Genomic DNA, 23,939 nt, shown 5'->3' on the forward strand with positions numbered 1-23,939 from the left:
AAAAAAAAAAGAAAATACATAGGTATATAAAGATATATTGGGGCATGATTTCATACCCCAAAAAAAGTAAGACAAAGGAAAGCGTTTAAATGTTGTTCGCAGAAAGATATCAAATGCCAGATCTGTAATAAATTAAAGTTACAAACAGGAAAAACCATGTCATTCAGACTAATGGAATGTGAAGTTAGGAAAAAAACAATTATTTTCCATGTGGAATGACAAAGCTTATCTATACCACTTCAACGTTTTCGACGACTTTGGAATTTGTAAATAGCTGGAGAGTTCACGGTTTGTTTCTTCACCTTCACCTTCTGAGTTTTATCCTACAAAAGAGTAAAAAAGTTACCAGTAAACATCAGGAGAGGGTTTTGAAAAACAATTAGGTTAATAAACTACCATTAGAGAGGCCCTAGTTCAGTCCTTCTCAAAGTACAGAAGAGAAGAAGCCCACCACCCCAAAGTATCCCCAAACACAATCAATCCTTTTCTCCCCCAGGGACCTAGAATGCTACCAGTGTGTAGAAGTTCTTGGAAAAACTGAGAGGAGTGGTACTCAAATTAATTTTTTTGTAGGGCATATTCTCACAGAACCCTAGCTGAGAAAGGCAGATCTGAAGGATCTGACATTTAAAGGAACGGTACGAATATGAACGGGACACCGCATAATCCTTACTTGTGCTCTTTAACTACACAATGTTGTCTATTTTTAAACACCAGTGAGTGACACGCACTGTTTTGTTAACCTGTTTAAATGTTACACGTAGCTGCTCACAAGCTATAAAGTTCATGTGCTACCTGATCCTACCCTTGGCTGTTCCAGAGCACTGACTAATAAGCCCCTTATTACCCTTCTTAATCAAGGAACATTTCAACACTGTCAGAGTAACAGACACTGGCTCAAACCACTGCCCCTGAGGAGCAGACATTTTCACTGGGGTTGATTTACACACAGCTGAAATCCAGTTTCAGTTAAGACCTTTACAAGAGGAAGGGGGGGGGAGGAAGGCCTCAGGCTCTCTCTCCTCACCAGAAGATCTTTTCGTGTTTGAATTTTCTGTGCAATAACAAACAATTTCTTCTCACGTTCAATCCGCTGTGTCAGGCAGTTATACTGCTTTTGTCTTTCTTTAGCTATCCGCTGCGAAAAAAACACACACACATTTTCAATAAAATGAACAAGATATAAATAAATAAAAAACCTGCTTTTTAATCCACTTAAGTCCCAACGCATAAATGGTTTCATCAACTCCCTTCTCACTCAGAAATCAACATAACAAGGGACTATAAAATTGTCCATTTTAGGAACACCACATTCTAGAGCTAAGCAGAACCCTGGAGACTTGCCCAGGGACACGTGGTTCACCTGGAACAGAGTCAGGACTGTCCCGAGAGTCTCAGAGATCCCAGGAATCTTTCCACTACTACACTAAGCTGTTCAACCTCTATGTGAGCGTCCCGGTTACCTAAGGCAATACAGGAATGAGCCAGACCTGGAAACCCTACACAATGTGAACAGAGGACAGAAAGGCCACTGGCCAGTGTGCTGATGTCTGAGAACCACAGAACTCAGAGAGAGGGACTTTTCTGGTGAGAGCTGACCCAAGAACACTCCCTGCTGAATCCCCTTCAAAGGCCAGGGGTCCTTCAATTTGGGGGAATTATAAGCCCCTGAGAAACTCATGAAAGCTTTGGATTCTTTTTTTTTCATTCTTTCTTGAAATAAGCATGTACGTGTGTTGGTACAAATCTGTGCAAACATATATACCCATTTACACAAAGTATCAGAGTGGAAAGAGTGTTCACAGACTTCCTGAAGCCCACCCACTGACTGTCCACCCCTCCAAGTTACAGGTTAAAAATTCCCTTGCAATCACCCACCAGCAGACTTAATGAACATATTTTTGCTCTCAACAGAACCACCGAAAGAAACAATACCACTCGACAAAAATGGCAAGATCCAAACCTTCCCAACTTCTCAAAAGGCGTGTTGGTGAACTGTTTGTTCTGTTTGGAGCACTAATCTCTTTAGGGACTACCACAACACTTGAGAAGTGTTAGTGACACAGCTAATTGAAAATACAACTAATTGACAAACAGGGTTATCACGAGAACACTAGTCAGCCGGCTCCTCAGCTGGAAGTGTTATCTTCAAGAGGGGACTATGACTGGGCTTCAGATTTAAACAATTCACCAATTCTAGCACAGTCTCACAGCAGTGGTTTCAGACAGCTTTTGTTTTCACTTTATTACACAGACTGTCAAATTTATGGGATTACCCAATATAGTCAAACTAATTAGGGGTATTTATACTACTACAGCAAGTTTAGCTGCCTCTGAGCTAGAGAAACTGCTGTGAAATTAAACATTGGAAGCAAAGCTGATGCGGTGTAAATGATTCAAATCAAAACAGAACAGCTGTCTGCTTGAAACACATTGACAGCATTTTTTTAAATGAATCAGTCAGAAGTGAGAGTTCAACTCCAGAAGGCTTTGAGAAAAAAGCATGTCTTCTGCACAAATCCAGTTCCAGAGATGGAAGGCACCATAAGGAAAAGTCAATACAAAACTTTGGTTACAGGGCGCCTGGGTGCTCAGTGGGTTAAAGCCTCTGCCTTCGGCTCAGGTCATGATCCCAGGGTCCTGGGATTGAGCCCCACATCGGGCTCTCTGCTCTGCAGGGAGCCTGCTTCCTCCTCTCTCTCTCTGCCTGCCTCTCTGCCTATTTCTGATCTCTGTCTGTCAAATAAATAAATCTTAAACAAAACAAAACAAAACAAAAACTTTGGTTACAAATGCATAATACATAAAGACTTTCTGAGACATATGTTTGGTGCTAAAGGTGCGGTATCAGAATATACCCATCCCTTAATCTTCAGTGTCCCCTCCTCTCTCTGCATCAGTCACAAGCCTTAAAAGCACAAAGCCCAGAGTGAGAGGTGGGATTCAAATGCAAATCTAAAAGCCAGACCCTAAACTACTGACCATTAAGTCAAAAGTTCCCCAATCTTAAAAACCAAGGACCCAAAACCAAAAACAAAACCCCAAGGAACCCTCCTCCACTCCCATCCCCAATGCAGTGACAAAAACCAACCAACCAACCAATCCCAGATGCTCCTAAGCTCAAACTCAAAAAACAACAGAGGAAATTACCTTCAGTCGAGTCTGCTGGGTAACCCCCTTCACTTTCTCCTTCTGCAAAGTCTCTAGTGTTGGTCTGTTAAAGACTCTGTCAACAAGTTCCGGGGCTGTTCGCAGGTGAGTGGCAACATCAAACTGCTCAACTGAAAGTCAAGACAATTCTTAAGGCACCCTGTAATGCCAAACACAGACCAACACGCTAGAAATCCCAGAAACCCTCATATATTTCATACCTTCCTTTTTGGTGTCAAAAAAAAACACATGCTTATTCTGCTGCTTCCCCTGGAAATCCAGCAGATGGAGCTCTGATTTTAGTCTTTCAATTTTCTAGAATACAGAACATGATCCCATCTTACATTGGGTTCACCAGGGTATCAGAAATGAACGTGCACAAGTTTAAACCATTTCACATCATTATCACGGGCCACCAAAAAATGTGCCTCATTTTTTTAAAGGAAAAGGTAACTAAAATTTACCAAGCGCCAACCATATGTCAGGTACTGGGCTACACATTCCACAAAACTCACTTAACATTCCCATGAGATAGAAATAAGGCATCAATCTCTCAAAAAAGTTAATTTGTCCATAATCATGGGGCTAATAAATGGCAAAGCCAGAATTCAAACCTAAATAAGTCTCATTTCCAAACATGAACGCTTTTCACTCCACCATATTGACTATACTTCTAAATCACTACAAGCATCAAGAAGCACTTTTAATCTGTAAATGCCAGAAGAAATCAACTTACAATTTGATACCAGTGAATTTTTATTTTTCTTCAATAACAAAAATACACCAGAACAACGGGTTTCAATTATTACCTTAGCTTCCGCAACCCTTTTCATTTCTATATATTTGACATCCTGGGTTCTCATCAGTTTCAGTTGTTCTGGAGTTACTTCCTCCTTAGTCTCCTTAATAACGTGAACTCCATCCTAAAATCCAAATTTAAAACATACATTGCCTATTAGATTAAAATCATGAATAAGTCATTAACATAGCTCATGACTATGAGCTATGGTATTCGGTTGAATACCATATGCAACAGCGGTCCAGTACACAAAGCCCAAGATGCGTGTTCAATTTAGCACCTTGTCATCCACTCTAAGAACAGCTCCAGACATAAAACAACTCAGATTCCGGAGCAGAAATGCATGCTGTCCATGAAGGGGCAATTTGCCTTGGACAGGGACCAAGAACACCTGGACTAACTAGAGAAGGGCTAAGTAAAGGCCAAGGATCCTTCCTCTCCATCTCTTCTCCCATCCTTATTTTCTTTAATGAGGTGGAGCTCGGAATACATTAGGCACCCACCTGGAGTTTAACCCGAGTCATTTTGTAGTAGAATTCATCTGGATTTTTTTCAAGAGCCTTCTTCCGGAGAGCTCTGAGGTATTCCTGTTTTTTTCGGTAGTCACTAAAAGGTTAAATGAGGTTCACAACAAAAACAACAAACTCACAATGAGCAAACTTTAGAAGCATCGAAAGTTTACTTAAAATGAAACCCAAAAAAGCCAAAGCAATGACTAGATTTGATCCAGACTCCACAGTCATTGATGTTGAGCTACTGTCTGTGTAGGCTCCTCTCCTATCCCAAAACTCCCCTGAGATTAACATCTCACGTATTTTAGTGCCGTTTACCTCCTCACAGGGAAACACCAAACAAAGCACACATCAGAGCTCATTAGACAGGGTTCTCTTTTTTTCCCAAGATTTTATTTATTTGACAGAGAGAGAGAGAAAGAGAGATCACAAGTAGGCAGAGACGCAGGCAGAGGGAGGGGGGAAGCAGGCTCCCCGATGAGCAGAGAGCCTGATGCAGACTTCAATCCCAGGACCCCAAGACCATGACCCGAGCCAAAGGCAGAGGCCCAACCCACTGAGCCACCCAGGTACCCCTAGACAGGGTTCTAAAGCAAACTTGGGCACCAAGTGACCAAATAAGATTCAGAAACTCCACAGTGCAATACAGCATATGGACTAGAATCATGGACTCTGGAGCCAGACTATTAGGATGAAAATCTGGACTCTACCACTTCTGGCTAAGTAATGTGGGTAAATTAGTTAACCAATCCGTATCTCAATTTAATCTATAAAATGGGTATGATAGTAATAGCCTCCCAGAAGGTTACTGGGAGGAATGCGTAAGTATAAAAATTGCAAGTCTTCTAAAACACTGCCTGGTGCAGTAATAGCATTCAGTTATCATTATTAGCCTTAAAAACTCTGGGACGCAGAGCAATCCACTTAATCCATCACCATCTGTACCAGGAGCACAAAAGGACCTCAGCTGACAAGCATGGTTAACAAACAATTATAAAGTATTCTGCAAATAAAGTGCTAAAGGAAAAGAATGGGGGTAATTGTTTTATAAAATGTTTTCAGAGTTCATTATCACCCACGCTCAGTCTTATGAATCCATCTTTCACATCTCTTCATTCCACACCACACACGCAGTGATGTAAGAGACTCAATGACTGGAATTTTAGATTATATCTCGCATTTCAAGAAAAGGGAGAGGGAAAAAAAAGATTCAGCTTTTGGCTCACACACCAAGGCAGGAGCAAATCAAAGCCAATCTGAGAAAACTATCTAGAGCAACATAATTTAAAAAAGAAAAAAGAAAAAAAAATTTCACAATGCAACTACAGTTAAATAAATTATGCGCTGCCCAACAAAGAGAAAAGGTTAGGGTCACAGACAAGTATGTAACAGGTTGCCAGAGTTTTGGCCATTTTGTCAATGGCAAGAAATTATCCCGTCAGACACTTGAACAATTCAGCTGCAGTGCAGGGAAGCTGTCAGCTTTCTCGGCAGCGCCCCCACCAGAAAACTGAACTCACTCTGCACGAAGTTTGTAATCTTTCTTTTTCTCCAACAGGCCCAGATGTTTTCGAAAGCCAGGCTAGAAGACAAAAGAAAAAAAAAAAAAAACTCTTAGTTTCCTCAGCAAAAACATACTGAAATCAACATGACACCTGACAGGAACAAGAGTCTCTGGAGTGCTCAGTAAATCCATGTCCTTGGAGCCAACTTGCTACCCTGTTCCCTCCCCTCCCCCAACTGGGCTCTGCCCAAGGATGAGAGGTACCATACAGCCGCCAGAGAGGTCACAAGCACTGCCATAGTAGGCTTCCTGGCCTATTAAGGACAGAGAGAGAGGCAACAATGACTCGGCACTAAGCAAGTAGTTGCCAGCTGTACTAAAATTACTACAGACTTAATCCAAGGGTTTATAAAATACTATGAAGGGAAAACATAATAACAGGGAGGCAACTGTGGCAAGGGCACTAAATTTAGTTTGGAGAATGAGGTTCAAATCTAAGCTTTACCTCTTAACAACCTGTGACCTTGGGCAAGTCACTTAACTTCTCTGAGCTGCTGGTTCCTAATCATAAAATGAGAGTAACAGTACCTGCTTCTCATGATTATCATGAGGATTAAATGAGCCTATATGAGTGGGAGTGTCTGCACATGGCCTGGCACAAAGCAGGTACCCAGTATGTTACTATTATATCTTTGGTAAGGAATATGAGAGAAAAAGCCAAGTGTGACACAAAATACTTTTTCTTACACAGAACTTGGATAGTATGGAAGGACTGTATCTTGGCACCATCTTTCTACAAGCTATTTGTTGAGCAATTAATACATGTCAGTGTCTGTGCTAGCTGTTTCTGCCCACACGATAACAGGCCACAGTTATTAGACACCAACTCTGTTACAAAACAATCTGCTATGCTTGTTACAATCTCATTTAATCCCCACAACAAACAAGAGAAGTAGATAAAACACACAACTGTTATCCCAATTTTCCAAAAGGGGAATGAGGCTTGCCCAAGAACACAGAATAACTGGCAAAACTAGAACTGGAACCCGTTCCATATGGGGCCACAGTCTGTGCTCTTCCTCACCACACGAAGACTGCATCTTCTGCTCTGAATAATCTCAACTTTTGAAGAAGTACATAATACCTCTCTCTGTTTAAACTTCTCCAATAATTTAGATGAGATCTTTAGTCACGTCTCTTATCCTTGAAATGAATAATAAATAACTCAGTAATTAAAATAACACCAACACTAAAAAGAAATAATAGTAACAAACAGAACACAAGAACAGGTGCTGGTGAGGACATGGAGAAAAAGAAACCTTCTTACACTGGTGTTGGGAATGCAAACTGGTGCAGCCACTATGGAAAACAGTATGCAGCTTCCTCAAAAAGTTAAAAATAGAACTACTCTATGATCCAGGAATCACACTACTAGGTATCTATCCAAAAAATACAAAAACACTAATTCAAAGGGATCTGTGTTACAGGAGACCTGGCATTGCGTCATTAATAGCTCCTCTAAGTACACCTATCCCCTCCAATACAAAACACCAGCATCTCAGTAAAGGATCTAGAGAATAAAGTCTAAATTGACCCAAACATGGAGCTCTCTTGTCAACATGCTTACCCACCTCGCCAGCATGGCCTTCTCTTCATCTCTCCCACAAAGTCCCTCTATTCCTACTCAGACATGACCATGTCATGCTTATGGCCAGCCAAAGAAGCCCGGTCTTCTCTGTTAATCCAAATCAACTACTTACAACTGTGACTTTAGACACACTATTCAATCTCTTTAAGCATCAGAGTTCTCATCTGGAAAATGAGGATAATATCCACCTCACAGACATGCTGCAGATTTAAAGAACATGAACCTGTATAGCTGTTGGGCTGTACCTAGCATACAGTAAGTGCTCAAAATGCTATTATCGTTGCCTTTCAAGTCCAGCAAGTTCCATCGTGATGATTTCCCTCATCATCTCTACTCTTTGCTTTCAAATTCCTCATTTGGCATTCTTCACGTGTCATCTCTTATAAAGGTGCCTCTTAATTCATCTTTTAGTGGCCTCTGGATTCAAAACATGGGGCCTGATTCCTGGCTTTGCTGCTTGTCAGTACGCACTGTATGTCTTTGGGCAAGTTAACCTATCTGAGCCTTAGCTTCCCCATCTCCATATGTGAGAAAATAGTAATACCTACTTCCACATGGTGTGAGAGTTAAATGAGATAATGACAGTAAAGCATTCTGCACTTTTTCTGGCTCTGGCACACAACAAACATTTTCTATCATTAGTTTTACACAAGTCCACGAATAGGTTCAGACAGGGTGGCAAACAAATTACACTACTGCTCCCAGGACACCACTGAGCACATAGCAAGTGCACAATAAATGTCTGATAAATGCTATCAAGCAGGAAGACTGAACTGCAGTCAAGAGGCCTTAGTTCCATCCCATCAGTCAGAAACACAACCTTGCATGAGCCCTTCTCCCTCTTCCCCAACTGCCAAATGAAGCTGGACCAGATATCCCTAAGGGCCCTTCTGGATTGGTTACGATGTGATTTCTAAGCAAAGTAGACTGAATACACTGATTCTTCATATACTAAACGAATTTCTACTCAACCTTCTCAACACAGACACACCCTCCAAAGTCCTACAACTGTTTATCCACTTGAATTTGGTGTTTGTCACTAGGCAAGTCACTTCAGCTCCCTGGACCTCAGCTTCCTCATCTGTATAATGGGGACAGAAAACATCAACGTTACAGTGTGAGACATAAGCAAAAACGTACGTGGCGGAGCTTCATGGACTTTGCACAATGCCCACGCCAAACGGTGATAAAAACATTATCATCACCAACCTCTTGGGTCACAGACCCCCTATGCAGCGGGCAGGGCCCACAGATGGGATTCCAGTTCCAGCCCGTGTGCGCTCTGACCTCACCTTTCCCCCAGTCAAGCGCTTTATACAGTGTCTCACCCAACTCCCTCCCTGAAAACTCGCAAGACAGCCAATGCTCCCCCTAGAGCGAGAACGACGACCCCGGACCTCGCCAAGTCGCGAGGCTCCGCCCCAGGCACGCCCGCGTCTTCAGCATACATTTGAGTTTATTTACGTGCCCCCTTGACGTTGGGAAGGGACCGGGGCCCGCAAGTGGAAAGAGGGAGGAGGCGAGGGTAGCACATGAGGCCACGGGCCAGCACTCGTGGGGCCTGTGCAGTCCTACCTGGCTTCGCTCTCGGTGTTCCCGCTGCCGGGATTTAGCCGCCTTCCGAAAAGCCGCCGCCATGTCTGCTCACGCCTGGAAAAACTCGAGTAGACAACGCCTTCCCCGCAAACCCTCGGCGGCCGCGTCCGCCGATCCTACCGGAAATAGGCCGGGGCGCCAGCTGCCTAGAACAGCCCACGTCCTATCCGCAGCCTATCCGGCGCCTGCTTTTCCGGAACTACGTCCTCCAGCGGGGGCGTCCAGCTCCAAGCTGCTTCTGGGAAGTGTAGTTTCCTGGGTCTAGTCCCGTGACTCTGCAAGAGTCTGTTCTCATTCGCCAGAACTTGTGCACGTGTACCGAGATCTCGTTTTCGCGCTCGGCTCCGCGTTGGCTCCTGGGAACACGTGGCTGGCACTGCCCTCGGGCTGAGCAGGGCTTGGGTGTGCGCATGCGCAGTCACCTACCGCTCCGCTCCAATTACCCGATTTATGCCGTGCGTGACAAGGTACGAGTCGTGTGAATTTTTTATCCTGTGCGGGAAAGCGCACCCTATAGACAGGAGAACTTAAAGCCATGTTTGGCTCTGCCACTTACCAGCTGTGTGACTTTTGACAGGTCTTTGATTTTAATGAGCATCATTTTTCTCGTCCATAAAACAAGGATAATAATAGCGTGTTCTGCTTGCTTCACAGGACGGTCGAGAGGCTCACAGCTGAATGCAGGAGTTCTCTCCCGGCGGTAGTTAAAACCTTTGAGTCCCTCACACCCTGAAGGAATGGCTGGCTGACAGAATGAGTTTCAGAGGTGGTACAATGTAACGATTAGGACCAAAAACCACAGAGGTGTGTTCTGATCCTAACTGCCACCAGCCAAGGCAAAATTAGCTTCAATGAACCTCGATCTCCCCATCTGTAAAATGATAGTAATAATAGTATGTCCACGGAATTGTTGTAAGGATTAAAAGAACTAATACGTTTAAAGTGCTTAATGCTGTGTTCACCCCTTGAACGAGTTCACAATCAATTGGAGCAATGGTTGTTGTTGTTGTTACTAAAGCTACCAGTAAGGCTAGAGAGAGGGTTGGGCACCGTAGGGCACTTCAGAGGTGTTTGGTTTTCTTTTCTATCACATGAAGCTAACCCTCAGTGAGTTCAGCAATTGCACCCATTTGTCGTGACAGAGCTCACGCCTCCCACTGAGGCTCTCCGAGGAAATCCTCTCCTCAGTCTACGGAGGTGCCAGTCCAGCAGACGGGTGGGCATGACAAAGCTGAAAGTAGCTGAGATCTGCCATGTGAAAAGTTTTTTCCTGCCTCTCAGTCTGAGCCTTTTGCCCAACTCAGGTCATAGACTTTAGCAAACTTGCACCGCATTTGTGACTTAACTGTTGAAAGACAAGGCCCTTCGTGATCTGATCCACCATTCCAGCCCCAGCTCCGTTAAGGGACCCAGGAATCAGCCTTGGGTTTGAATCGCACAGCCACCGCTATCAGCTTGGATTTAGGGCACGTGGTCAAATTCTCTGAGCCCCGCCTCCTATCCTATCAGACAGAAATAATAACATAACCAATTCATACGCTTTTGTGAGAACCAAAGGAGGCAATGACTAACACTTAGCATGGTGCCTTGCTTGTAGAGGGCATTTAACAGGTTAATTCTCCCGCCCCACCCACCCCCAACCCTGCATACTCTTTAGAAGTCACTCACTTCACCCTCTACACCCACAGAGTATTGCGAGGCTTGGGTTCATGAGAATAGTGTTTCTGGGCAATCTAAAAGGGTGTCTGCTAAGCCATGAGGCCAGGCGGGGGCTCCAGGCAGCCCAGTGGGTAAGAGTGGGCAATATGCCCAGAGAAGGAAGGAAGTTTTCTCACTGGGGAAAGAAGGGCTTGTGATCACAAGCATCGGGGAGTGATTCAGCACCCACAGGAAACCAAGAGAGGCCTGTCAGTTGTCACTCAGGGGCTCCTCTTTAAAAAATGCTTCCAAGGTGAGGGAACAGCCAGAAGACCCGGAGTGAGACCTCCTCCAGCATGAGATAAGGAAGAGTGTGGGGGGGGGGGCTTCCTGAGGGGCGAAGGGATTGCCAGATCCCACTCACCCAAGGCTAGTCATCCAGCAATCAGGCTCTTCTTCCAGCCCCAGCTCAGACACACCTGTTCCCTAGAGAAGGGGGGGAGGACTGATGGGAAATGGGAACAGGGAGTCCATGTGGCTGATCCCTAGACCTCCCTGGGGCACGTAGTCCTCCTGGGCCAAGGGAAATGTGAGCCCACTGGAGAGCTAGAAATGGGGAGGGGAAAGGACACATAGCCCCTGCCCTCTACCAGTGTCCCTCCCCCAGGCTGGCCCAAGCCAAAAATCTAATTTTCTCTGGCCTCCTGACTCCCAATCCAAGCAGCAGAACCTTAACACTGGACCATGAAAGGGAATGTGTTGGGCCGAGTGAGTCCCACATACTCAATACCTACTGTGTACTCACCTCTAATACTCATGAGAATGCTGGGAGACAGGGAGTCAAGCACTCTTAAGGGATGAGCAAACTGAAGCATAAAGAGGTTGAGTGACAAAAGAGGCTGCAGGGCCTGCCGGTTAAGCCCTTTATAGCATAAGGAGCTCTGACATTTGATTGTGTGGATTTGAATCCAGCCTTTGCCATTATTAGCTGTGTTGCCTTTGGCAGGTTACATATTCTCTCTGTACCTCCATTTTCTCAACCTTAAAATGGGGATAAGAATACACATTTCATACAGTTGTGGGATAATCAAGTACATTAATGTATGCCAAGTGCTGGGGCGCCTGGGTGGCTCAGTCTTTGAGCATCTTCCTTCAGCTCAGGTCATGATCCAGGGTCCTGGGATGGAGCCCCGTGTCAGGGTCCTGGGATGGAGCCCCGTGTCAGGCTCCTTACTCAGCAGGAGGCCTGCTTCTCCCTCTCCCACTCCCCCTACTTGTGTTCCTTCCCTCTCTCACTGTATCTCTCTCTGCCAAAAAATATAGATATTTATTTAAAATCTTTTAAATATATATATATATTTTTAAGATTTTATTTATTTATTTGACATACAGAGATCACAAGTAGGCAGAGAGGCAGGCAGAGAGAGAGCAGGGAAGCAGACTCCCTGCTGAGCGGAGAGCCCGACTCGACTGGGGCTTGATCCCAGGAACCTGAGATCATGACCTGAGCCGAAGGCAGAGGCTTTAACCCACTGAGCCACCCAGGTGCCCCTAAATATATATAGTTTAAAGTGTATCTTTTTATATATATATATATATATATATATGCAAAGTGTTTAGGCAGGGAGGGACTGGTGCAAAGAACTCAGGACATGCCAACTCTTATTAAGGCTGTTCAGCAGAGGTTCAAGCCGTGAGGAAACACCAGAGACTCCAACTCTATCTTTGATCCGTCACCTTCCTTACTCAGTCTTAAGCCCTCCCTCTCTGAAAGCGGCTCATCTTTGCCCTCTCCTTACCCCAGATCAGACCCTGCCTTGTCATCTACTCCAACCAGGCAATCTTCCCTGCCCTCCCCAGGTCTAGGAGTCACCTACACCTTCAAGACAAAGCCCAGAGAAAAGGCCCACCCGTGGGCGGGCTGCTTACTCCCTGGACTCTGGTTAGCAGGTACGTGTGGTCCAAACTGAGGTAGAGAGGAGTGCAAACTGAAGCAGTGCCATTCATTCATTCATTCATTCATTCATCAGATATTTATTATGTGCCGACTTCAGAGTAAGTACTGGGAATGGGGTAGTGAACAAGAAGGACCTAGTCCCTGCCCTCATGGCACTTACAGTCCAGGTATCAGGAACAATAGTAAAGCAATTAGTTTGATTTTGGAAGGAAACCTGGCCTCAAGGGTGACTTGGGATCCAGGAAGGCAAGCATATGATTCAGAGATGGGAGTGGAAGGAATTGAGGAGCTCCAGCCTGGATGGGAATGAGTCTCTGCTCTGAGAACTTGGCTGGATCCAGCCTGGGGGATGGGAGATCCTCTGTGGGCACCTGAATCTCCACTCTAGATGCTGAGGTTATTTCTAGGGTTGGTTTGTTGTCTCTTGTTTTGCAAACAGCACAGCAGAGCCTCCTCCTCCCTCCCCCACCCTTCTACATCGAGGCTATTTATGCCTAGTGACAAGCCTGAGGATCCCAGGGGAGTTGGCCTCAAGGACCTGGAGGGGCCTTGTGTCCCTGGCAGGCGCCAGTCCTCCCTCCCAGGCACAGGGAGGAAGCCAGAGGATTGGAAACTGTAGAGGTGGGGGAGGAGGGGTTCCCTCCACTTCCCTCCACCAACCCTGCAGTGCCCCATCTGAGCACACGCTTCACACCCCTCCCTGAGAAATCCAAAAACCATGAGGCCAAGGATTAGGGTCTCCCCTGGGCTTCAAAGGTCAAAACTATTCCTGGGCACTGTGGAAACCAAGGCCAAACTTCTCTGTCCCAGGACGCGGCTGGAGGTGAGGAGTTGGTTACTTCTGTTTTTGCCACTCAGAGCCCTGAAATCAAGCGCTTTGAAGGTCAAGGTCCTCTCCGGGGTTAGGGGGTCTTCTCTTCACTGCTTGTTGCCAGAGAACACCTTGGTTCCCACTGGTAGGGCCCTGACAGCAGAATCAAAACCACCCCCTCTCCCAGGCTCGATTAAGTACTCTTACAAACTCGGTCTAGGTGTGACCCCCGGGGTGGGGGTGGGGGGTAAGCTGGAAGCGGGGGGAGGGGCGCACTCACGAAGAGGCAGGGACTCTTGGTCCCCTAATGGACCTTGGTTTGGTCTGCTGGGTACTGTACCCCTTCCTTGAGATGGAGTAGAGCAGTCTCCCGCTGGCTGCCGGTGACAGAGGGGAAGGCAGGGGGAGAGTAAGGCGAAAGCGAAGAGAGGACGGGGGCGGGGTCCTGGCCACCCGGGAAGGTTGGGAGAGCCAGGTTAAACTGGGCCAGCCGAGGGGACCTGGAGCGGGCTCCAGCGCAAAAAGGAGATGTGGGCGGGGTCTGGCCCCCAGCCTCTGGGATGCGGGGCCGGGGCGGGGTCCCCACCCCGCGGCCAGGGGCGGCCAGGGGGCGGGGTCCGGGCGGGGCGGGCCCCGCGCGCACTTCCTCGGGGAGGGGTTGGGGCAATGCTCCCACTCGCCCACACAGTCCGTGTGCAGCCGGCAGCCTCGCGGGCGGCTTGCTCTGCCCCAGCCCTGCCCGGCCCGCAGGTACGAGCCGGCGAGGGACGCGCGGCCCGGCTTCCCCTCCGCCGCCGCCCGCTTCGAGGTGAGCTCCCCGCCGAACCCGGCTCCGAATCCCCGCTCCCTGCCCCAGCCGCCGCCCCCTGCTCCCGACCCGGGTCCGGCCGAGATGACCCGGAGCGCGCTGGGAGCGGGCGGCGCGGGGGCGCTGAGCCCCGGAGGGTGCCTCCCGGATCGCACTGATCCTGGACTCCAAGCGGGGCGGGGGCTGCTCCGAGACTTGGGCGGGGGAGGGGGCCAAGTTTGAAACGGAGAAGCCAGAGTGAAGCGAGCCACCGGGAGGGTTCGAAAAACTGAGGCTCCCAGAAAGCCGGGTGGAGCGCGACCGAGACTGGGACAGGAGAGTCAGGCTTAGACAGGAGGCTGCAGGGATACCCGAGGAAAGGACAGAGGCTTGGCGGTAGAGTCACCGAGAGGCAGACCCGAGGCAAAGGGACCGACCCAGGTTTTGTGGAGCGGAGCATCTTGAAGGAGAAGCGTGCATTGCCCCCCGTGGACACGTTGTAGCGACCTTCCCGGGGCTTTGCAGGGTCTTTGGCAAGTGAGGGGCGCTGAAGCCTAAGATTCGTTAGCCTCGTGATAGATTAGCCTCTGTGAGGCCTAGAGAACCCTCCAGAAACTGGAGACAGAGACACTCAGTAACAGAGGTGCTAAGTGAGAGAAGGGGTAGGAACCCCTTAGAGAGACTCAGGTACCAAGATTTGGGTGTCCAGGGGTAGAAACCCGCGGGGGTGTGCGGGGGCATTGGGAGCTAACCAGCCAGAGAGATAAACGCAAAACAGAAAGACCGCTCAAGTGTGCAGAGGAACTGACTGGCTGAGTGGGGCAGAGCTGGCTTTGATGGGGGCGCATTGACAGCTTCCCAGACAGACCTGTAAAGACTCTGGCCTGAAAGACTGGGAAGCAACAATGTGGGGAAACAGAAACTCTGGGCCAGCCAGACCCCTGTGAGGCAGAGGACCTGAGACAGACTGAGATCAAAAAGGAGACCCAGGCATATACCAAGACAGCCCAACTTATTTTTAAACTCACATCTTGGACGGGCTGCTTCAGCCCTGGGGGACTCAGGGTGAATGAACTGTTCCTCTGCTGTCCCCAAGGCAGCTGCTGGATCCTGCTTCCCACCCCCCTTCCCCTAAACTCCTTTGACTCCTAGGCCCCATGGGGGGAGGAGAGGAGAGAAGGAAAAGTTTGGGGTTGGTGCCTGATAGCAGGAGGTGAGGGGGTGGGGGGAATTAGGTTTCTCCCCTTAAATCTCCTGTCAGTTCATGGGAGCTGGGGGAGGGGTCTGTTCTGATCCTAACTCACAGCTGTGGGACCTGGCCAGGGTCCTCCTGGACAGTGCATGGTGGAGGGGGGCAAAGGAGTTGAGCGGTTGGCATGGGTAGTTGGAAAGGCTTCTGGGTGTCTTCCAACAGCAGGGTTGGCAGCTGGGGGAGAAGAGTGAGGTTCCTGTGCTGGTGATGTCACCCCGTATCTCCCATACCCCTGCTCTTAAGTGTTGACCACCCTCTTTACTGCCACTGCAGCAATTTTAGGGAGAAAAACAGGAAAGGGCTCCAGGCTGGAAAGCAGGCCTTTCTGAGACCTGAGTGACCTTGGGCCTGGCTTGTCCCTGGTTTCTATGCTCAACTGTAAGATGGGAATGATCCCCTATCCTGCCTGTCTTCTGTGAGATATGGTGAAATGGTGGATAGGATGGCACTTCGTGCAAAGCAGGACATTGTGCAGGTACTTATACCTGTGTACCCGGGTGACGGGTCTCTCTGGGGTCAGGCTGGTCCCATTGAGCTCCCTGGCCACGTCCAGGGCATCTTTACTTCTCCCAGCAGAACAGGGCCGGGGCAGCGGGGGGCTCTTTGTTCTATCCGTGGGTCTACCTTGAGAACTTCCAGGTCAAAACCCAGGCCAGCTCCCTGACCCAGGCCTGGCTCAGAAACTTCTCTGACCCCTGGTGTGTGAGGGGCTAATAATAAAAACACCAACAGCTACCATTTTACTGACTACTCACTTTCTGCCAGGTGCTTTCCAAGCACCAACATTTCAGCCTGACAGCAACCGCAGGAGTAGGAGGTAAGCTTAGATAAGGAAACAGGCCCAGGGACCTTAAGTGACTTGCCCAAGATCACCTAGCTAGTAAGCGAAGAAGTCAGGATTCAGATCCACATGCCACATTTGAGCCTCTGTAAGCCACATGCCTCAGCCATTTATCCAGCCGTTCTGAGCTCTGAAAGGTTCACCAGGATGTGTCAGATGTGTGTGTGTCTGGGTCAGGTGTAGGGGTGTGTGTGTGTTGGTGGAAGCAGGGACTGAGAACCATCTGGCAGACTGAGCAGTCTCCCCTTGGACCCCCCCCCATACCCCACTAGCCATGAAGGAATATAAGACTGGCTGTCTTCAGTCCCCTAGCCCTGCCAGGGAAAGTAGGAGGGAGATGGTGAGGGAGGGGGATGGGCAGGGACAGGTGGGCCTTGATTGTGCCCTTCACTCTGTCCTCATTAGCATCCAGCTGGACAGACTAAGAGCCTGGGGGATTCTGGGAAGGAAACAGAAGCCATGCCCATACCCTATTTGGGGTGCCCCTGTTTCAGAGTGGTGACTGCCTCCCAGGGTGTGGCCCCAGGGCTAGCCTGGGCCCGGGAAGGTGATGGCTGCTGTGGGCCACGCCAGGAAGGAAGGAAAAGACTCGGGTCACTCCCGGACAGATCACAGCCACACGCTCCACCTGTGTTGCCCCCTGCTGCCCAGTGGCTGACAGCCCAGGCAACCCTCAGATGCTGGGCCAGAGGAAACCCAGCCTGACTGGTGGGGAGTGGACCAAGAAAGAGGGCTACCCTCTACTGTACAGCATAGCTCTCCTCCAGAATCTGCTCTCTGAAGATCCCAGCCCCTGGAGGCCTCACGGCCTGGCCTGGGGTATGAACTTTGTATTCCCTCCCAACACACACATTGTACAGAAGGGCAGCTTTGAGTTCACAGAACATCCCTTCAAGAGCCAGGCCCTCCAGGCTTGGGCGTTTGCTGGCACCTGGAATCTGAACTCCAAGCCAGAGCAATGCTTCTTGGCCAGAATTTCCCACTGGGGGTGGCCGAGAAAAGGAGCACTTTTCCTTCAGCTTGAGCCTGGGCAGGCTCTGGGGACTGCCAGTTAGTGGTGGCGGGGGGGGGGGGGGGGGGTAGTGGGTTGGTGGGTTCCTTTGTCCTCTCCAGGCTCCTCTGCAGCTGTGAGAACATCCCCTTCCCATGAATCCTGGTGGTTCCTCTCCACCCAGCCAGGGATCCCAGCCCTTAGAAAGCAGGCTTCATGACGGAGGACGCTGGGGGCGGGGAGCTCTGAACCTGGGGCTAGAGACTGGAGTCAGGGGCAGCAGAAGGGACTGGGAACCCCACTTCCCTGCCCCCCCCACTCCCTATGCTCCTGTTCCAGAGGCAGCTGTGTGGATGACCTCATCCCGCAAACATGCTTTGTTCCTGAGAAAATGGAAAGTGTCTGAGGTTTGGTGGGGGCTGGGTTCTGCAGCAGCAGCTCTGAGGGCTCCCCCTTGCCTGACTCCCCACCCAAGAGGGGGCCTGATTGGGGAGAAAATGTCTTCTGTGGCTCCCATTCCCTCACCCTCTACTTCCCCTACCCCAAACCCTCAGAAACCAGAAAAGCTGGGGAGACGCTGTTTCTCCCAGAGGCAGGGGGAGGGAAATAATGACCCAGGGGACTGGAAAGATCTGCCAGGAGGGATGCCTGGCTGGAGATGGCGGGGCATGCTGCGTAATCCCTGTCTTCAGTTCCCCCTCCCTCCCCAGGCATCTCACTTCCTTTTTCTTGCCCCTGTTGCCGGCCAAACCCGACATCTCGCCATCCTTCTGCCACAGCTGCTGCAGATGTGCAGGCCAAGGCTGCCCAGGCTGGTGTGACCAAGAGACCCAGCCGGGGCTGCATGGGGGTGAGGGCAGAGGGTCCAGCTGGGGAAGCTTGGCTGTGTCCAGCTTACAGGATTTCCTTCCTGCTTAAACCTAGCCTGAGCCTCTGAAGTCCTTGCTTGGGCTGATTCTCCCGGACGGAAGGAGGCCCGAGGTGACTTCCACCTCCACCATTCATGGCCCAATATCCCTCTAACATTCCACTGGCTCCTGGACCGGGAGAGGGCGGGCACAGCCCATTCATAGCCCTAAGCTCCTCACTCCGGGAGCTCCGAGTGGAGGTTCCTTTTTCCATATCCCTAAGGCCCCTTCCTGGGAGTCAGAAGAGGGCGGGAGTACTCTTCACTGGCCATAGAGAGTGGGGTGACTCTCTGCCCCTGCTCCTGTCCCTTTGGGGACAGTAGGGACAGTAGAAGCTAAACTCAGGCTGGGGCAGGAAATGAGTCACTGACCCAGGAAAAGCCCCCTCCCCCCAGATCTGCCAAGGCTCAGATAAGAAAACAACTTCTGCTTCCTGATTTTTTCCTGACCCCTTCTCCCCCGCCTCACACGCCGTTAAATACAGAAGTAAACATGCACAACTGGCTTTCCAGAAGCACCCCCATCTTCATCATCTGCTGTTTGGACCCCACATTTCTTGGGCCTGGTCTCTTGGGCTTGTTGTTGTTGTAGTTGTTGTTTTTAACACAAAGGGCTTTGGCAAGGGGCTAAGCCACAGCCCGACTGGGTGACCCATGCCCCACCTTTGGCACCTGGCAGGGCTCACTCACAGCCACCATGAGCGAGGCCTTTGACTGTGCAAAATGCAGTGAGAGCCTGTATGGCCGCAAATACATCCAGACGGACGATGGCCCCTACTGTGTGCCCTGCTATGACAGCACCTTTGCCAACACCTGTGCCGAGTGCCAGCAGCTTATCGGGCACGACTCCAGGGTAAGGACTGGACCAGACTGGGCAAGGAGTGGGTGGAGGCTGGCAGAGGGGCACGGGTGCCAGGCCCCTGCCATGCTCCCTGCAGGAGCTGTTCTATGAAGACCGCCACTTCCATGAGGGCTGCTTCCGCTGCTGCCGATGTAAGCGCTCCCTGGCCGACGAGCCCTTCACCTGCCAGGACAACGAGCTGCTCTGCAATGATTGCTACTGCAGCGCCTTCTCGTCACAGTGCTCCGCCTGCGGGGAGACCGTCATGCCCGGTACGTCCCTGGAGGCCCCGCCATGCACCTGCCGCCCTGATGCCAGGCCTCTGCGCAGGCTCCGTGCATGGCCAAGGGACAGGCACGTGTACGGTGCATCCCGGGAGGCTTAGTATGACAAAGACCTGCACGCATGGCATCTTTTTGGAAATTGAGCACGTACAGGACCAGTCCTGCCTGTACACTCGTGGGAGATGAGCGTGCCCAGGGACTGGCATGCCCAGGGATACACATGAGCGCTTAGCATGTGCAGGAACCCACATGCTTGGAATGTTCGTAAAGGTTTAACATGTGCCAGACCTGGTACAAACCTGTGGGCTTACCATGCATGGGCAGACTGACAAGCTTGAAACATACCTGCGTATTTAGTACACTAGGAGCGAGGAGTTCAGTGAGACCATCCTGCTGGGCGCATCAGGGCTTGGTAGAGATGGGTAAACAGGGCCTAACATGTATGGTGACCTTGATTCCTCGTAGATAGGTGAGGGCTGAGGACATGTGGACAATGACATGATTAGTAGATACCAAGGCTTCGCATGTACTGAATCCGGGTGCCCGGCATTAGAATCCAGTAGGGGCAGAGACTCGCTGGCGTAGTGCACCTGGGTCTTTGCAGGTGTGCTAAAGCTATCGTGTATGGTGTGTAAGGGCTTAGCATGTGCTGAGTCATCGTGCCTGTGACATGGAGGCCTGGTGGATGCTGACGTGGTCCTATCTAGCACATGTGGGGACTTCACACATGCCAGACCCTCGCGTCTAGATTCTGGGGGCCTAGCATGTGTCGTCTTGGGGAGGAGCGGGTCGTGGGTGCCATACAGGTGGTGAGGGTCCTGATGCGTGTGTGTGGATGCCACCCAGCTTAGGCTTTGGGAACAGCGGGGTCTCTTCTCGGGGGCAGCAGAGGGCAGCCCTCAGGAGCTTGGGACCCAGCCTCTGAGAGGGACCCCTGTTCCCCACAGGGTCCCGGAAGCTGGAATATGGAGGCCAGACATGGCACGAGCATTGCTTCCTGTGCAGCGGCTGTGAACAGCCTCTCGGCTCCCGTTCCTTCGTGCCGGACAAGGGTGCTCACTACTGCGTCCCCTGCTATGAGAACAAGTTTGCCCCTCGCTGTGCTCGCTGCAGCAAGGTGGGGGCAGGGCTGGTCGGGGGTGGGGAGTGAGCGAGGCTCTGTCCCAGGGTGGGGATCACCGCTCCCCACTGCTGACCGGTGCTGCCCCCACAGACGCTGACGCAAGGCGGCGTGACCTACCGTGACCAGCCCTGGCATCGAGAATGCCTGGTCTGCACGGGATGCCAGACGCCCCTGGCAGGGCAGCAGTTCACCTCCCGGGATGATGATCCCTACTGCGTGGCCTGTTTTGGAGAACTCTTTGCACCCAAGTGCAGCAGCTGCAAAAGCCCCATCACAGGTGCGACATGGGTCAACGAGCATGGCGGGTAGGGTGCAAGCAAGGGAACGGGATCGGGATCTGGAATGGGGGGAGTCTGAGGGACAGGACTATGCTCTGGATCCTCAGAGCTAACCTCCAGCCTCCCTCCAGGACTCGGCGGAGGCAAGTATGTGTCCTTTGAAGACCGCCACTGGCACCACAGCTGCTTCTCCTGCGCCCGCTGCTCCACCTCCCTGGTGGGCCAAGGCTTTGTGCCGGATGGAGACCAAGTGCTGTGCCAGGGTTGCAGCCAGGCAGGGCCCTGAGCCAGGACTCCGGGGCCCAGGGCCTCCCAAACCAGAGCTCCAAGGACTAAGGCTCCTTTTCCATACCATCTTTGGGACCCAGCCCCTCCTCAAATCAGGGCTCCTCCTGGGCTCCAGGATTTAGCTTCCCCACTCCAACACCCCCATACCGGTACTCCCTGACCCAGGGCCCCCAAACCTGGACCTTTATGGAGCCTCCATGGTTCAAATCCCTTTCGCCAGCCTGGACTTCAGGATTCAGCCCTTTCCCCACAGTCTGGTGCCCAGACCAAGACCTCTCCCCAGATCAGGGCTCTCTATCCAACCCTCCAAACCTGGACTCTGGGACCCAGGCCCCCTTCAATCTAGACTTCTTTCCAGAGACTTTAGGTCTTCTATGGGTGCCTGAGAAGCCCTCAGAAGTGGACTCTTCTCAGGCTTGATCCTCCCCACCCCCAATCCCACCGTATCCCCAGGGCTGGGGCTCTCTAGGCAGCAAATCAGGGGTTCACTGTTTAAGGGGATCCTAGAGCACAGGGTTTTGCCCAGTCCGTGTCTGTCGAGTGTTTTCTCATTTTGTTTGCGCTCCGTTTTGCCCAGAGATGGGCAGAGGGGTGGAATTGGTTCATTCCCCCCTCTTCCAGATTCTGCAATAAAGCAGTGTGAGGAAGCGAAGGCCTCTCTGTGTTTGTCCGCGGGTGGTGGGGTGGGGGGTTTCCTCGCAGACCAGGAGACTCAGGCTCTTCCAGACCTCCTCCGTGCAGGGCAGAGGAGGAAGCTGCTGGGCCACGGGGTGGGAAATCTCCGGAGAACTGGGATCCCCGACGCTGCTACTGTCCCTCTCAGGCTTAACCAGCCTCCCCAGTGCTGGCGAAGGGCTTTTTCCTCCGGGTGGGGGTGGGAGGGGCTTGGGGGAAGTGGACTCGAGTGGAGTTGGCGGTGGGTTCCCCGCTGCAGTACAAACCGCCCCCCTCTTTTAGCAGCCCTTCCCAAATCCCGCAGAGCACCCCGTGCGGATTCCCAGTCTGGACCCAGACCCCCAACCGCCTTCCCCCTCTTCCCGAGGATTAGCGGAGGCGGCCCGGGAACCGCTCGCGGCCGCACGTTTTTTGCCAAAAAAGGCAAGGATGCAGCTGCACGCGCCGCGGGAACATCTGGATCCGATTCCCGGCATGAATGGGTCACGGCCCCGCCCCCCCGTGATTCAGGGGCGGAGGCGGGAATGAGAGAGGGGGGCTGTCCCCCAAAGTGGGGAGATGGGGCGGAGCGCTGCTCCCCTCTGCCGGCGTCCGACGCCGGCGGCCCCTGCCCCGCCCTCGGCCCCGGACAGTCGGAGGCACACTGGTGCGCCCTCGCCGGGCGCGCGGCTTAGGGAGCTCCTGGTCCCGCTCGCCGCCTCCTGGGGTGGGAACCGGCGCCACGGAGGGGCCCACGGGTCCAGCTGACCCGCGTGATCATCTGTATCTCACACTAAATCCTCCCAGAAATCCTGCGGGGCGCGCATTTTTCCACTTCACAGAGGTAGAGACTCCACTCGGCAGTTCCACAAAGTCACCTAGGTAGTCACAGGTAGATTCCTTTCAGACTGCCTCCCGGGCGGATTCGAATCCTAAACTTTCTGGGGCTGTGGTTGACATGTTCAACAAACCTTTACAAATACCCACCACGCGTGCTTATAATTAATAATCACATGTTTACATTTTTGTCTCTCCCATCGGCTTCTTCGAGAACTGGGCTCGCGCCTGCCTTGCTCGCACTACTGTTCTCAGCTCCTGGTACTTACTACGTGTTCAATAAATACTTGTTGAAGAAGAGTCGTCCGAGCATAGAAAACAGCTGGTGCAAAGAAAGGGCGAGCTGAAAAAACATATGGTGCTTCGGGCAGCAGCAAATAATTTCATTCGGAGGAAGTGCCGAGAGACTAAAATGGCAGGCAGAGGCCAGGTCGCAAAAAATTTAATGCCAAGTGAAACAGACCTCACCCTACGGGTAAAGCAGCCAGTGGAAATGTTTAAGCAGGGGCATACATGATCACTCTGGCTACAGCATGAATAATGGATAGCAGGGGTAAGATGAGCAGGCTCTGTTGGAAGCTGGTGCACTGGTGGAGGAGAGAGGTAAAGAGGCATCGGGGTGGAAAAAACACGACTTGGTGACTGGCTCAAGGCAAAGGAGAAGGCTTTAAGGGAAAGAAGGTGAATGCTTTTGCTTAAGTGGTCCACCCCCCTAAGAGGAAAAGATACACAGTTACGGTGTCGTTGATTTCAAGAGAAACATTTTTCAGATTTAACATCTTGGAAACCCAGATGCACTGTATAGTAGAAGATGTGACATAGTTTAACAATTTTTTCTTTCTTGGTGGAACATAAAATAATGGTGGAGTTAACATTTGATGGCATCTCATATTTGATGAAATATGGTAGATTTCAAACCCTACCCAACACACACACACACACAGATTGTCTTCAGTCTTAAATAGAGATTTCCCACCTCTTTGGGGAGGGGTGGGGCACCTCTGGTGAATTTTGCCAGGGGAGCCGGCAAGACAAGAGTCATTATCATCCTGTGTTATTTTTCAAACTTTAAAAAACAAAAAGCAACGCATTCCTATTTTAGAAAAATTGGAGACTTACAAAAAGTAAAGAGAATAGGTAAATCACTAATAATTCCTTGATATATTACAGCCTCCTGGTTCTTTTTTGTTAAGCATGCTTACGTACATACATATTTTCATTTTGAGTTTTAAGTTTATTTT

General features: G+C 50.6%; 2 protein-coding genes across 3 annotated transcripts; one reads left to right on the forward strand and one right to left on the reverse strand.

Annotated features, from left to right (window-relative positions):
* On the reverse strand, nucleotides 1-9,350 carry UTP11 (UTP11 small subunit processome component). Its single transcript, XM_032302755.1, has 8 exons — nucleotides 9,189-9,350; nucleotides 5,982-6,043; nucleotides 4,453-4,555; nucleotides 3,960-4,073; nucleotides 3,372-3,465; nucleotides 3,151-3,281; nucleotides 1,028-1,138; nucleotides 1-323 (listed from the first exon to the last, which is right to left on the reverse strand). Exons 1-8 carry the CDS (start codon nucleotides 9,249-9,251, stop codon nucleotides 240-242), a joined length of 762 nt encoding a protein of 253 aa, XP_032158646.1. The 5' UTR covers nucleotides 9,252-9,350; the 3' UTR covers nucleotides 1-239.
* Nucleotides 9,351-9,591: 241 nt separating this feature from the next.
* FHL3 (four and a half LIM domains 3) lies at nucleotides 9,592-21,855 on the forward strand. Of its 2 annotated transcripts, XM_032301701.1 has the most exons (7): nucleotides 9,592-9,676; nucleotides 9,864-9,975; nucleotides 19,073-19,246; nucleotides 19,332-19,506; nucleotides 20,466-20,635; nucleotides 20,732-20,918; nucleotides 21,051-21,855. In XM_032301701.1, the coding sequence occupies exons 3-7, from the start codon at nucleotides 19,091-19,093 to the stop codon at nucleotides 21,203-21,205; spliced, it is 843 nt and encodes a 280-aa protein (XP_032157592.1). In that variant the 5' UTR covers nucleotides 9,592-9,676; nucleotides 9,864-9,975; nucleotides 19,073-19,090; the 3' UTR covers nucleotides 21,206-21,855. The 2 variants fall into 2 exon arrangements, with proteins under 2 accessions (XP_032157592.1, XP_032157591.1); XM_032301700.1 differs by lacking the exons at nucleotides 9,592-9,676; nucleotides 9,864-9,975 and adding an exon at nucleotides 14,250-14,423.
* The last annotated feature ends 2,084 nt before the right edge of the window (nucleotides 21,856-23,939 follow it).

The sequence above is a fragment of the Mustela erminea genome, chromosome 10 (genome assembly GCF_009829155.1).
Source record: "Mustela erminea isolate mMusErm1 chromosome 10, mMusErm1.Pri, whole genome shotgun sequence".
Classification (NCBI taxonomy): Eukaryota; Metazoa; Chordata; class Mammalia; order Carnivora; family Mustelidae; genus Mustela; species Mustela erminea.